The sequence below is a fragment of the Thermobia domestica genome, chromosome 16 (genome assembly GCF_964235325.1).
Source record: "Thermobia domestica chromosome 16, izTheDome1.hap1.1, whole genome shotgun sequence".
Classification (NCBI taxonomy): Eukaryota; Metazoa; Arthropoda; class Insecta; order Zygentoma; family Lepismatidae; genus Thermobia; species Thermobia domestica.
In genome coordinates this window covers 125780066-125795569 of record NC_137469.1, presented here as the reverse complement: position 1 = coordinate 125795569, position 15504 = coordinate 125780066, and the positions used below count along the sequence as shown (strand labels likewise).

Here is a 15504-nt window from a genome sequence, read left to right as displayed (position 1 = left end):
GGGTAGTTATTGTCTGTAGTTGTTGTTAACTACGTTGAAATTGTTTGAGCTGTAAGTTTGTATGTGAGGTAACTCTCAAAGTAACACTCTAAATTTTCTGCAAACAACACTCTAAATTTTCTGCAAACAATATTGTAAATAATTATGTTGTTTTGCATTTGATTCTAGTGTATTTATTCTTTGGTTGTGGCATAATATGCTGTATAGTATTTCACCATGCGGGAAAGACCGTGACAAAATAGTAATTTTTTATGTTTTTAGTTTTAAAGATAATACTTTTACAACTGAAGAGTCCAGTATGAAATTATTTCTCGACGAAATTGACATAACAATTTTTTCTTAACAAAATCAATATTTAAGCCAGAAATATTTATTAACCAAAAATTGCAAAACACATTTTTGTTTTTTATGAACTTCTGAGTGTAAATACTATATATTTTGTTTTAATGCTAACCTCCACTTCACTTTCCTACTGACTTATCTTATTTCATTAACTATAAACATAATGTCCAAAATAAATTTATTTACAATTCTTACCTAATAATTGCCCGCTAGGAGATATGAAAGGGAGACCAAGAGCATTTGTTCTGGAATGACATTCTATGTCTGCTTTGCTGCCGATTTGAAGATGATGTGGTGAAGCTGGAAGTTTGTTGAAGTAAATAAACTAAGTTTGAATTACTTCATTACATAGAGTATGAAATGGAAATGTGTTTTATATTGGATAGAACAGTCCTTATACTATTGATTAACTCTTATAATCAGTTGTGAATAGACTTGAAATGTAATCTTAAGTACAAATTTCTACGATACATGTATTTATTTAAAAGATACACACCTCGCCAGAACAATATGATATTTTAGCAAATACGATATGTTACAATCTAACAGGAACTATTGAAACACTGTTTGTGTTACAGAGCCTCTACACGAAAATCATAATTGAGTTTATTTGGGAGAAAAATCCGTAAATTTTGGTTTTCGTGGTGCTGCTTCTACCACGACAGGATAACTCCGATCTGTGTTGCGATGCAGATTTCTTGCTTCTTAAACGTATCCACACCATAGTTACCAGCATCGGCTTACACTGTTTACAGGATGCAAGTGGGCTCAGTCATAATGAAGTTTCACGAAAAGAATCATAAACAAACGGGTAATTCATCCAACCAACATAAGCTTTTCTTAGTCATCTGTCGTCCAATTTCCTTGTTCCTTGCAAAGACGAGTTGTTTTTGTTGTTCAATTCTTTTGACATGACACCGGCACCATATGTTGAAACAGCCTATACATAGGAGTGTACGCGAATTATCTAATAAGATATGGTTTTGAGTTGACCACTCTTATTGTATTGGATAGTCAGCTTGTACAACTTACTGCACTTCTAAGTTGGTATCAGGTTTTGGATGTGACGCTAACATCGACAACCAAACTTGCAACATCATCTGCGGTTTGGCCAACTGTTCGTTACTTGCTTCTGCCGACACTAATATTGAATGAATTTCTATTTGCTTTCTCACAAAAAGGTCTCACCATGCAGCCATTTGACTGACTGAAACAACAGCTCCTTAGGACATTATGATCTGAAGTTTGTAAAGATTGGGTAGCTTTGTCCTTGACTAGGCAAATATAACAATTTCTAACGTTTAAAGAAAGTTTAGTTGTACTTAGTAATCATTAATGTGAATGAAAACAGAATTATCTCACGTAACATTATGCGTAAGTATTCAGTTCAATACGAAGAAATAACACTATTATGTTATAAATACAATAAGTTATAAGGTTTTGTGCTTGTTTTGAAATGTAGACTGTAATAAAAATTAAAGTTGTCTATATGTATAGATTTCTTTAGGTTTCAATTTGATCACTAAATAAATAAAATAAGGAAGCCTTCATTGGGATATCAAGAAATTGTAGCTCTCAAGATTTCAATCACACTTTCTGGGTTAGAAGAAGCTATAGAAATAATAACTTTTTAAGCTTGTAGATTAATAGGTAATAAATTAACTGATTTGATGAGAAAATGAATTGTTTTTCAATTGTGTTCAATTGTATTAATTCCATTAACTCACTTTATATAAATGTATTGATCAAATTATCACCATAAAATAGTAAAAAATAAAATAAATATTACTACTCACAGAGCTGCTTGTCTGAATGATTGATTGATATCTCACGTATTAATATTTCAGATGTCTTTGAGCGAGTTGCATTTACTCGAAGTTGAATATCGGTTGATTTTCTCTGTCCTAGATATCGACAAAACTTTTGTACTATCCACTGGTCTCCCTTTAAAAGAATAAATAAATATAATGATGATTTATGATTACGTGGTTTTTGTTTACATTTCTGGATACTTTCAGAGGAAAAATAAAATTTACACTGCAAAATGAACGAGTAATTTAATCGATCTCATAAAATATGTGTTTATTATATACCTCAAGGCCGTCATAGCTTCTGCAATATTTAAGTACAGGTTATGGCTTCATGTTTTAAAGAGACTGTGCTATAATACCAATCGCAACTCAGTATCAAAATCTGTCCGCAAAAACATTTAAAATATTGGATTTCCAGTACCCTCCTGAATATCTATTACCATCTGGAAGTATTAACTCTTTTTCGAATATTCAGTGCTCATAATGCTACGCTTGCTTAATTGAAAACACACAATTCTAAGTCCACGATCAACACAGGATAAACGTTTCTAGTCTTTACAACTAATGATAAACCTAGCTTGTAACCAACAAAACGCTAAACTGTATAATACAATCACCTTAGTATTACATATATGGAATCACTATGACTATCTGTCAGTATTGCGTACTTGTGCCATCTTTGCTCTTTACTCCATTGCATTGATTTTAACGGAAACTATTTCTTTTGTTTTCTTTGAAGTGAACAGATATAGTAATTATACTGATTTCTTCATTAAGTCAGTTAAATATCACTGATGTTTAAAACTCAAATGTATTATATATAAATTCAATATTATCCTAATGAAAATTTATTATTTGTGTTAAAATTTTTAAATAAGAAACTCAAACATTTCACGAAGTAAGTGACATTTATTCAGATTTAAAGAACAAATCAGAAAAAAACGAAACAATTAAATTTCCAGTAATCAATATAAATAAATGACTCTCCACATATGTCAATAGGCTAAAAAAATAAACAAGCGTACATATGAAACATCGTTCATACTAAAGCATATTTTGTACTTAAATGAGCTATACAAACAACTGTGAAAAGATATAATAAGTAGGCATATGTTCAAACGAAAAACCAGAACTTTCTTTGTTGTATTGGGTATTCAAGCCTTCTTGAGGAATCTGAGCAATCTTCTTAATGTTGAGTTCTTGTCTTGGTGTAATCAAGTAAAATGTAGTATCACACACTTATATTCCAGCAGATGTTTGTACAGTTTTACATATTTCATAAAAATATAATCTCATCCACATATGAAGATGCGCTAGTTGCAAAATATAATGCATTCTGTAGAAACTAGGTAAATTTTCTTATCAATAAAATTTTAACAATGCCTTTGTCTGGGGCAAGCTATTCAATATTTTAATCCACTGAGAGCAGATCCCATGCACCTTATTGACAAAAGTAATGATTTTAGTAAATATTTACTGAACTTTAATTTTACGTAAGTCGAATTTGAAAATTACTTAAATGTAACGTGATAAGCAACTGCACTACATACTATTATTTCTACTCTTATATGTAAATTCTATTTCACATATAAAAACATATGCATATTCTTTACACAGTATTGTTCTTATAAATGAAAGTTGCAAAAAGATATTGACAAAACAAGGTTGAGATAATTCTACACTAGTCACTAGCCACTTTTAAAATTTCGACTTAAAATCCAAGCCAATCATTTCTTTCTCTTTTGTTATTGATTGTTTTGAAGAGAAAATTCAATCTTTCGGAAAACACAAAGGCATATTTCCAATACAAACGGTTGACGTTGGTTTTGAATCAAAATTTGAAAGGTACCGGTGAGATTTTAACCACCAACTTTGCCTTATAAATATACCTTTATATTTTTCGAAACACTTTTTTTTAACCGATCAAGAAAGGAATATACTATAGTGAATGTGTTTGGATTTGAATCGAAATTTAAAAGTAAAGGGAATGATGTGAATTTCATCTGTATTCTTTTCGAAGCAAAGGATTTTATTTTCAAAATAAAAAAGAACAAAAGATTGATTTTGGTTTTTAACCAAAATTAAAAAGTGAAAGGAGGGACTTCACACATGTGTTGATAAGTGACATCTCAAGTAGTGATGTATATTAGAGTGACTGTTTATTATTTGGAATTAGCGTTATTCCGAGAGTGATAAAGTGAAAATACTCGGCGTCATATAACCATTGTGTTTGGTGTGTGCGCATATTAATTTCAATCCTCCCTTTTTTGCCAAGAGAAGGCATGATAGATTAATGTTTACATTCTCTTTCACTGAGCACATTTCAATATATTGTACTGTACATAAATGTATTCTAAACAGCGTGAAGTCAATAAATCAATTCGTTGTTTCAGAATGATCACTAAATATTATTTGATTTTTGTTATACTATATATTAGAATCATAAATTTGAAACAGAAGTAACAGCAATCTACTGTTATATACTACCAAAAAATTAGTAGATAAATAAAATCATAAATATTAATGGATGTTCTTACTTGTCTATCATCCAACCTCTAGCTGCTTGGTATGATCTTTGTATCTGATTGTAGGATGCACTCAATATTGGATTATCAAACTAAATAGAAATAGGTCTTACAAATAATTTTCTTATTATTGCGTGTGTTAATTACTTATTATATTTCTCCTAGTACATATTGATTTAATTTAATTTAATAGTATGCCTTACCTTATCATATGCATAGTTTTTAAGTTCTCCAAGCACTATGCTCTGATCGATATCATATATTACATAAACTATTATTCTTCTTTCATGATCAAAGCTATCAGTTGACATGCTTATGAAGTATGTGACAGAAACACATATGTTGTTAGGAAGCCATTCGAACTCCGGACTTTGCAGGAAACCATTGTATGCAGTCAACTTGAAAACACTAGAAACTAAAAGTGAATATATAAAATATCAAATTATTTTGTACAAATGCTAAGAAACGTATTTTAAAATGACGCTCAAACAGAACACGTATGTGAAAGCACCTAAAAATTCGATTGTGTCAATACAAAATATCTAGAATAACCTTACTGCCTTCCCATGGAGTTTTTGATCATTAGTTTCATCCATTAAAGGGTCATATGTATATTTAATAGTAAATTAAGAATAGAAAGAATACCGTGTTTAGTCGCGTAATTGTCGCCTTCGCATAATAGTAGCACTTTAAATTTGAAGTAAAAACATTCGCCAAAATATTTCCCTGCATAAATGTCTCAGTCTACGCGATTTTTGTCTTTGAAAACGAGACTTCCTTCGAAATTGTTTATCTTGCGCGAATCCCAGCAAAAGAACTTTCCATCTTTACTGACACATAACATGGTGACCCATCTGTCACCATGTCCACCCTTCGTTTTATGTTGACACAGTGCTATATGTATCAAAATTCGAAATTGTTTTGATCATAGCGATAATTGAATGGCAGTTTCCTCGCGTAATAGTCGCAGTTGGATTTTCGCGTTAAAAAGATGGTACAAAAAGTGCGACTATTACCGCAGTAAAGACGGTATTTCTCGTAAGGATCTTTTTTATTTTGTTCAATAAAATTATAGTATTTTTAGCGTATAACAAAATAATCCATAAATGAAACATATATCAATTGCGCTTCTCATTAAACTGATCAAAGTGATATGGGTATGATGCGTAGTTTTCGAGAAAATATAGAAATCTGTTTCAAATTTAAAATCTTCATGCTGTACAATAATCGTACTACCTATTAAAACAAAACATACTGGGGCACACACCCATTAAACTTTTTATTATGAACTAGGAGGATGATAGTGTACACTACGCTGAATAATATCTAGCCCAAAATTATGATCAACCATAGGTGCTTATTTTTGGAAATACAACGTTGAATAAAAATGATGAAGATATCAATCCGTAGAAGACATTGAGCTATACAGTGTTACAGAGTTGAGAGTTGTAGTTCCAAAGTTTTAAACTTGCATTTCAAATTTTGAAGTTGTCCCCCGTTGGAGGTATTCACGAGACGCCATTGGTCTCACTACTATTTTTATTGCATTCTACACATACGATTTGGTAATGCAATTCTTTGTTTGAAGGCTCTACGCGCAGTATTAGCTGCGATATAAGCCTGGTACATTCTTATTAAATCACCTGGTAAATATATATACTGTTGAAGTAAAATTTAGGATTTTCTTTTACTTGCAAACGATGAAGGGAGAGAAAAAAGTATGATGATCGTGAAAACAAATCAAAATCTAGATATTAACGGATTTACACGTTTCATGGTCCACAGATACGTGAAAAGTGATTTTTTATTTGTTCGTCGGTTCGTCCTAATGTACACTCGTCCAGAGGCCATACTGTTCAACGTATCTCAACCAAATTTTAAATTTAAGCTTTTCCTGTGACTCTCCAATGTTGGATTTCAAATTTTCTTCTTATCCGTAAAATTAAGGCTAGTTTACTTAAGGATGAAAATCAAAATGTGCGATTCTCTTAAAACAGACTATAACGAATTTCTTTATATTTCGTAAATCATTTTTTCAATTACAATCCTATACTGTGCTATAAGCCATATCTGTGGGAAAAATTGAGAAAAGGGTAGTTTACTCTTGGCATGAGTTTCCTAAAAAATTACTCAAAAATGACTCCAGCAATTTTGTTCATATTTTAAAAAATAAATATATCATTACTGATCTAACAAGGCATAGCTCATTTGTCCTGAGAAAATATTTGAGTTTAGTTTATTATTGGGATGACTATTTCAAATTTCATTTTTACTATAGCACAGCAAATCGAAATGATGGCTTTGTCTTCAAGTAGATGAGATAACATAGTTTTTTTTTATTATAATCTAAAGCTATCTTTTACCTCTGGTGCGTGGAGTCCTAGGTTCGATCTCAGGTCGCGCCAAATGAGCTTTGTTGTAGACAAACACCGTATGCGTGGGTTTTCTTGAGATTCTCGCGTTTCTTCCCACTTTCATCGTTTCACCATTTCATTCATTCTCATCATCACTGTCTACTTTAGCCTATCTGGCATAAGGGGCCGCGATAGCTCAGTGGTAGAGTGTTCACCTCTGGTGCATGGGAACCCTGGTTCGATCCCAGCTCGCACCAAGTGAAGTTTGTGGTGGACAAATACCGTGTGTGTGAGTTTCCTCGGGAAACTGCCGTTTCCTCCCACTCTTCATTCCACCGTTTCATTCATTTCTCACAATCACCGTCTCCTTTAGCCTAGCCGGCATAATCGTGGCACGTAAAAATCAGATTTCATTTCCTTTCATTAGAATCCGGCATAAGAGAAGGACGTAACACTGAAGGATTTCATTTCAATTTTTACAATGAACTATCTTCTTGAACTTTATCAGAGGTCTTAAAATTCTTAGTAACCCTATATTTTTTGTCTTAGAATTTCTTTCAATTATAATCCACGGACAGGGATATTACCTAAAAAAAAAAAATCATTGTAGCTCGGGAAATAATCTTACTGTACTTTTTTGGTCGCTGAATCCTAATGTTTAACCTCCGACCAAAGTAATCTATTTCCGGAACTACTACGATTTCTTTCTACTAAGGTCCGTTATGGTCTCTTTTGCGAGGGCAAATATCATGTCGCAGCAACGTAGTCGGTGTCATGCTTGCGATGAAAGTATTTATTCACATATCGGACACAACTGTATGCCTGGAAGACACACTGATTTCGATATTTAGTTAATACGATGAATAGGAAGAAGGAAATGTATTATTATGTTATCACAAGTTCTTCATTCGTTCCGTATTTTGAATTTATAATGAAGAACTTTTTGACACCCCAGGGTGTCGCGATAACCGAGCTGAAGATAACACTAGCTATACAGGAGCGTCATTTCAGATTTTGCTTGGGGGGGGGGCAAGACCCCTTGGTATAAGCAAAATTTCCCTTTTTTAACTGATTTATTGCTATTCTATTGATAAAATCTATATACATCTCAAACTCAGGGGGGCAAATGCCCCTCCCTGCCCCCCTAAATGAAGCCCCTGTAGATATGGTATATCGGTTACTCCAAAAATTTATTAAAATGTTGATATGTGCTGCAAACATACATATATTTTAATGAACTATGGTAAATACAAATCTAATTAGAAGATATGAACTTCTTAATGATACATACTTCAAACTAATTTTATTTAGTACCACAACTTTTCTTTCTTAACCACTATTTCATCTAGTACGGAATTTTTGACATATTTTTTGTGAATTTAATGTGTAATTTTGTGTAAAGCTCTTGAAGTTCTGCCAGAAATGCCAAGCGTGTCACTCCATAATTTTAAAGCGACATACTCAGATTTTAATGTTTTATCATGAAGTAAGGAATCGAAAGTAATGTTTATTAAATTTGTTAAAAGAAATATTATTCTCTAGTAACATAATATATAACGAGTATATCTTCTTTCAAGGGCTTTATTTGTACCTAGAGAAATGTTTGTTATATTCTGTTTTAATTCGAAATTGAATTGTATGACGAATGAAGAGGCTATGTAATATTTATCTCAACAGTAGAGCGTAATCGTATAATGAAAGTGAGTATATATATATATATATATATATATATATATATATATATATATATATATATATATATATATATATATATATATATATATAGAGAGAGAGAGAGAGAGAGAGAGAGTAATAAATGTAATACCATAGCCATGTTGGATCTTCGTTCTCACTGCATCCTCTGCAAGAGTTATGAACCTTACTGGAATTGGATTATCGTCAGAAATTTTTACAAGAGAAGTTTGCCTTTCTTTAAATAATACAAGATGTTCTGAAGCTTCGAAGGCCAAACGTTGAAGAACTATATTCTGAAAAAAAAAAGAAAAGAAAAATGAACATTGTAAATCAACATCAATTGAAGAAACAATAAAGAATATTTATTCACACAAATAAGAAATTGTGGAACATGATTCCAATTCAACACAAATTTGATGAACAGCTACTTCTACATGAGTGTTGATTTATATAAACATATATTCAGGAAAGTATAAACACACATGGATGTATCAAAAGTTCGGGTCTATAGACCAACTCGGTTTGGAAATTGCTTGTTTTCAATCTAAACTAATGGATTTTTTTTTCAATTGTACCCGCAATTTGAGCTCCACAATGGTAACGAGTCTTATGTAAAAAAAAAAAAAAAGCAACGTTTCTAGTTCGGCAGAGTGTTAGTACAGAGAAGAAAAGCATGGGAAAACTACAATATTGTTGTGTACAAAGAGCAACGTACACAGTGACGTAATTAAAGGCTTAGGGGCCTCACCACAGACAACGTGGAGTGGGGCCTCATCTGTACGTCTCATTTCATGATTTGGGGCCTCCTGATGACTAGGACCCCCCGCAATGCGGTGTCTGGGGGCTCTTATTTACGCCCCTGAACGTACATATTGTTGTGTGAGGAAACCTAGAACACCTCGAACAAGATGCAGCAATGCTGTATTGTTGGTGATGAAGGACAAAGGAAAGAACATGCAGAATTAGCAACATTGTTTTATGAGTTAGCATAGTGCGTCTTGCCAGTGTGTACTTTGAACAAATTTAACTATGAAATTTTTTAAAAAATACGTTTTAGATTGAAAAACCACATACTTCAAATAATTTTTCTCTTTCCAGCTTTTCATATCCTTACTCAAACACACTTGGCCTATTGTGTCAAACTTTTGATACACTCTGTTCTGCACTGCGGCTACTACTGACAACTTCGCACAACGTTACTTTTTTCTCTCAACGACTCCAATTGTTCAGGTAATTAGTACCGAAAGTTAAGCCTTTGGCCCACCATGCCCGAAAAATACAAGAAAAATTCAATTATCAGATTATCCAATTCGATGTCAACCCACGAGCGACATTATTGACGTCTAACAATCACAGTGCACGGTGCGTGATAGTAGTATTGGCCCCACTTTACCTAACTCTTAATAATCCAATTTTGGGTCCCCATGGACCATAGTGAATGAATCAGGGATGCTTTGGCCCGGGATTACGTCACCTATTGAAATTTTGCTTATGCTTATTCAGGGGCCATGCACGATGGTACGAATGAATCAGAGGTACCTTGGCCAGGCTATGACGTCATTGAATTGGGAGTATTGGATCAGAGGTCATGATGATTCTTTAAAATTACTAAAAATATGGTCTTGATGATTCATTACGTTATGAAATAGTACAGGTTTACGAATGCTTTCGTTCCCTTTTATGGCATAAAATTTGGAGATTGTTATATCTTTGATGAGATGGACTAACACGGGTGCAAATGAAATCTTTTAGTTTTACGTCCCACGCTTATGCCGTTTAGGTTAAAGGAGACGGTGACGATAAGAAAGGAATGAAAGTGTGGGAGAAAATTGGAGCATAATGTTGCCCACCACAAAACTATTTTCGAGGTGCTTTAAATCAGGGACCACATACAGCAGAGGTAAACGCTCTACCACTGAGCCACCGCACCTCTACTGGTATGAATGAATTAGAGGTAGTTGGTTCGAGCTAATATGTTCGTTTGACGTCACTGAACTGGGATTTTTAGCTTGGAACTTATGATGGCTTGTTTCGTTTCCTTTTATGGGTATAAAATTACCAAAACAAGGTTTGATCTCTTTCTTGATGATCTATTACGTTATGAATTAGTAGACACCAGTAATAGTATAAATTAGTATTAGTATTAATATGAAACTCGAAAACTTTGGAGTTCCTCCGTGGCTAACCGGTTAGCGTATGCGCCTTTAACGTGGGAGACCAGGGTTCGATTTCCGGCAGGAGCTCATGCGGTTCGGATTTCACGTTAATTAGTAGGTTCTATTTTTGCTGCTGAACTTTGGGAGGAATACTTGATTTTTGGTTGTTATCCCTTTGATGAGATGAACTAACACTGGTGCAAATGAAATCTTTAGTTTTACGTCCCACGATTAGGCTAAAGGAGACGGTGACGATGAAAAATGAATGAAAGTATGGGAGAAAATTGGAGCATAATGTTGCCCACCACAAAATTACTTTGAACCAGGGACCCCATACAGCAGAGGTGAACGCTCTACCACTGAGCCACCACGTCCCTTATTGGTGCGAATGAAGTAGAGGTATTTGGTTTGAGCTAATGTGTTTGTTTGACGTCGGGCTGATCCTATTTCACTTTTGGGACCCCACATGGACCATAGTGAATGAGTTAGAGATGTTTTGGTTTGGGATTGCATTACCTATTGTAATTTTGCTTTTGCTTATGTTTACTCAGGGGCAGGGATCACTCAGGACACATAAGATCACCTTAATTTACATCAGGAGTTGGGGGGGAGGGGAGTATCGGACCTCGTTCCCTTTGATGATTATCGATTTTGGAGCCTTATTACGTTATATGGAGGTGTATTTAAAATTATTTCCTTAAATTTGATAAGTACTTTGTGATCCACTTTGTTCCGTTTCAGGGGTGAACATGGATACCTTGCAATCGTACCGAGTTCGATTCTTGGTGCTAGTTTAGGAAATGTTGAATTTAACGTCCCCAGCGAAAACGATGGTGATGAGAAATGATAGGACGAAACAGGAGAAAACATGTTCCCCTTTAGAGGTACAAAATTGCCAAAATATAAACGTAAGCAATACGTTGTACCACGTGTTTGGTCTTTTGGCCCAATTTATCCTCTTGGATGAGGTCCTATTACCTTATATAGTTATATGGACTATACAGGGGTTCATTACCTTTCATAAGATATGGGTATATTTGTGCACCCCTTTAAAATTTGAGTGGAGTACTTTGGCCCACACCCTTCAATTTTGGAAATTGCCCAATTTAAACATTTGGTATAATAGTATAGGGCTCCAATATATATTATTATAAATTTGGGTGGTCCACCTCGTTCCTTTTAGGGGCACAAAATTACCAAATTTTACTGCAACCACGTGTTTGGTATTTTGGCTCATTTTATCACCTTGGATGAGGTCCTATTACCTTATATAGTTATATGGACGTATACAGATGTACATTTCCTATTATAAGACATAGGTACATTTGTGCATCCCTTTAAAATTTGGGAGGAGTACCATAGCCCACCCCTTAAAATTTGGAAATTTTTCAGTTTAAGCATATACTACTGGACTCTAATATGTATCATGATAAATTTGGGTGGTTCACTTCGTTCCGTTTTAGGGGTACAAAATTGCCAAAATATAAACATAAGCAATATGATGTACCACGTGTTTGGTTTTTTGATCCAATTTATCCTCTTGGATGAGGACCTATTACCTTATATGGTTATATGGTCATGTATAGAGGTCTATTCCCTATCATAAGACATAGGTACATTTGTGCACCCCTTGAAATTTTTGGGAATGGTACCTTGGCCCACCCCTTAAGTTTTAGAAATTGCCCAATTTAAACATTTGGTATAATAGTACTGGACCCTAATATATATTACTATAAATTTGGGTGGTCCACCTCGTTCCCTTTTAGGGGTGATTTTGTTCCGCTTTAGGGGTGAACATGGATACCGTACATGTGGTGCAATCGTCCCGAGTTCGATTCTTGGTGCTAGTTTCAGGAAATGTTGAATTTAACGTCTCCGCAAAACGATGATGATAGGACGAAACATGAGAAAATCATGAACTTACTTGATTGAGGATTGAAGCAGGGACCTCACACATTAGTGACAAACGCGGCTGGGATGATGTGATTTTGGACCTAATTAGTAACTCTCGTTTCCGTTCATGGATTAAATAAAAAGATGACTCTTTGCTTAAATCTGATTAGTTCATTGTTCGAGCGATTTTTAAACGCCCAGCGTTTGTTGATCAGTAAGCGCTTCATTGATGGAAACAATGTTGCCAGGTTTTGAAAATCTAAACTGCTCCGATTCTTTTTCGAAACGGTTCCGCTGAGTGCAAGAATTTTCAAAACTAAAAACTTTTCAAAAAAAATTTTCGAACTTAAAAATTTCAAATAAAAAAATTTAAACAAAAATTGTCAAACAAAAATTTTCAAACAAAATTTCAAATAAAATTTTGAAACAAATTTTGAAAATCTAAAATTTTTTAAACTAAAAAATAAAATCAAACTTTCTGGAACGAAATTTTTTTAAACTTAAAATTTTCGAACTCGAACCGAATTTGAAAACTAAAAAACTTTTCGAATCAAATTTTCAAACAATTTTTTTTCGAACTCAGAAAGTTTCAAACTTAAAACTTACAAATCAAAATTTCAAACTAAAAAGTTTTCGATCTAAAATTTTGAACTAAAAAATTCGAACTCAAAGTTCTCACTAAAAATTTTCGAACTCAGAAAGTTTTAAAATCAAAATTTGAAACTCAAGTTTCGAATTAAAAATATTTTTGAACTACAATTATCAAACTCAAACTTTTCGAAAATCTTAACAGAGATTGAAAGTGATCACTCGTTTCGCGAGCCGTAAGCCGTAACTTTTAGTAATGTAACATAGTTTACGGTTTAAGATTTATATTGTCTTGAGAACGATTGAGTTCGTTTATGTAATGAACCCGTTGGCCAGCCATAGCCTGATTTCACATCGTAGCTCATGAAAGCAATCTTGTTGTAGTTGTGTAGCCGTGACCATTTTTTCTGGACATATAGCCTGTACGATCACCAGGAATGAAATACTACTTACTTTAGCGACCATTAAGATGTGATTTAATAAATATTAGCCACATTAACACTTGAACTTGTATGAAACGAATAACAGCTTACTGATCAAAGCACAGAACGAAAAAATGCTAAGATGGACAGAATTTCATTCATGTGACGTCAAGCACGGAAGTATTTCCTTACCTCTCACTCCTCTCACTTGAAGGTCAAGGTGCTAATCAGCATTTTCCAGGTTGAATGCATTACAATAAAAAAAAATCTTTCCTTAAGCCCATTTGAGATTTCAGTGACTAAGTCCAGGTTCGATTTTTGGCGTTATTATTACGGGTTTAAGTACACAACCCACAGAAGTACGTTCAAGTCTTATACAGCCTAAGGACATAAACGCTTTCCATCTTATACGTAAAATAGAAACAAATATTTGGTGTTTATAGCTACATTTATGATGATTCGAATTTCACTTTGAACTGTAGGTCCACGTCCTATACAGCCTCGATATTGTTAAGTCAACATAAAACATTTATGGTTGTTCAGATTTTATCGTTCACGTCTTATGCAGTCTAGGAACACAAGATTTACGTCCTCGGTACTGTCAAGAGAACAAAAAAACACTCGTGGTAATTCAGAGAAATGAAATTAAATCTTTGAGTTTTACGTCTTACAGTTATGTTAACTAGGCTAAAGAAGACGATGATGATGAGAAATAAATGTAATGATGGATTAAATATAGTGGGGAGAACCCTGAGAAAACTCACGCACACGGCTTTTTGTTCACTACAAAGGAACTTGGCGTTAGCTAAGATCGAACCAGCGACCTTACACACCTCTGTCATTGAGTTATCACGACGTAAAACAGATAATGATACACTTAACATGAAACAAGCAAGGTCACTGAGTTGAGGAAGATCATTTTGCAGGCCTCAGCTTTTTCTCGAGGAGCAAATACCACAACAATAATTTAAAAACCATTTATGAAAAAGACTGTTGTTTAGACTAACATCACGCACACACACACACACGACACACACACAAACAGACAATGTTGTTTATTACAGTACATACTGATTACATTTTTTAAATACAAATATATTACTTATGTTGATTTCAATGAAAATGTAATTAAGTTTTAGCAGTAGGCACAGACTGTTCGTGCAATACTTTTATCGTATAAAAACTTCACTTAAAATAGTGAACGTCAGCAGAATCAAACTAGAATCCTTTTCGCATTAGATGCACTTGTTCACTTTTATGAAATTGTTTTCCAGCCGGAATCGATCTTCTTGTGAATGTTATTTAATACAAATCACTCGTATTACAGCACCATGGTACAAAACAATATGAGATTAAAACGATAAATCGTTCATTTCTTTTACACAAGGAAAGCCGTAACAGTTTTTTTTCTTTCTTCATTTACAATCTTATGAGGGAAGCTCTTCCACCATAGTAAATTGAATTCAATGTAGCATCATTCACTACTGGCACGATCTTTCATGAAATAAGTAACTGATAATCCTATAAGAACGACGGGAAGCACTCTAAAGGAATCGAACTGAAAACCTCTTGCACAAGAAAAATTGGATTCAATGCAACATTATAGCATCACTAGGTAACACGGTAATCACTATTGCAGTAAATGACAAGTTCAATGTTACAAACACAGGACTGATATCTTAGTAACTAAGCAACAGTAACACAATTCAAAGAGAGAG

At 33.8% G+C, this 15504-nt stretch overlaps 1 protein-coding gene across 1 annotated transcript in view; it reads right to left on the bottom strand.

Moving 5' to 3' along the window:
* Positions 1-15504, bottom strand: part of LOC145673397 (uncharacterized) — a 345560-nt gene that overhangs the window by 274012 nt on the left and 56044 nt on the right. The window contains exons 6-9 of the mRNA XM_081743057.1: positions 8858-9020; positions 4882-5093; positions 2139-2286; positions 538-642 (exon numbers count right to left, since the gene is read on the bottom strand). Of these exons, the coding sequence (XP_081599183.1) occupies positions 538-642; positions 2139-2286; positions 4882-5093; positions 8858-9020 (628 nt within the window). The remainder of the gene's footprint in view (positions 1-537; positions 643-2138; positions 2287-4881; positions 5094-8857; positions 9021-15504) is intronic.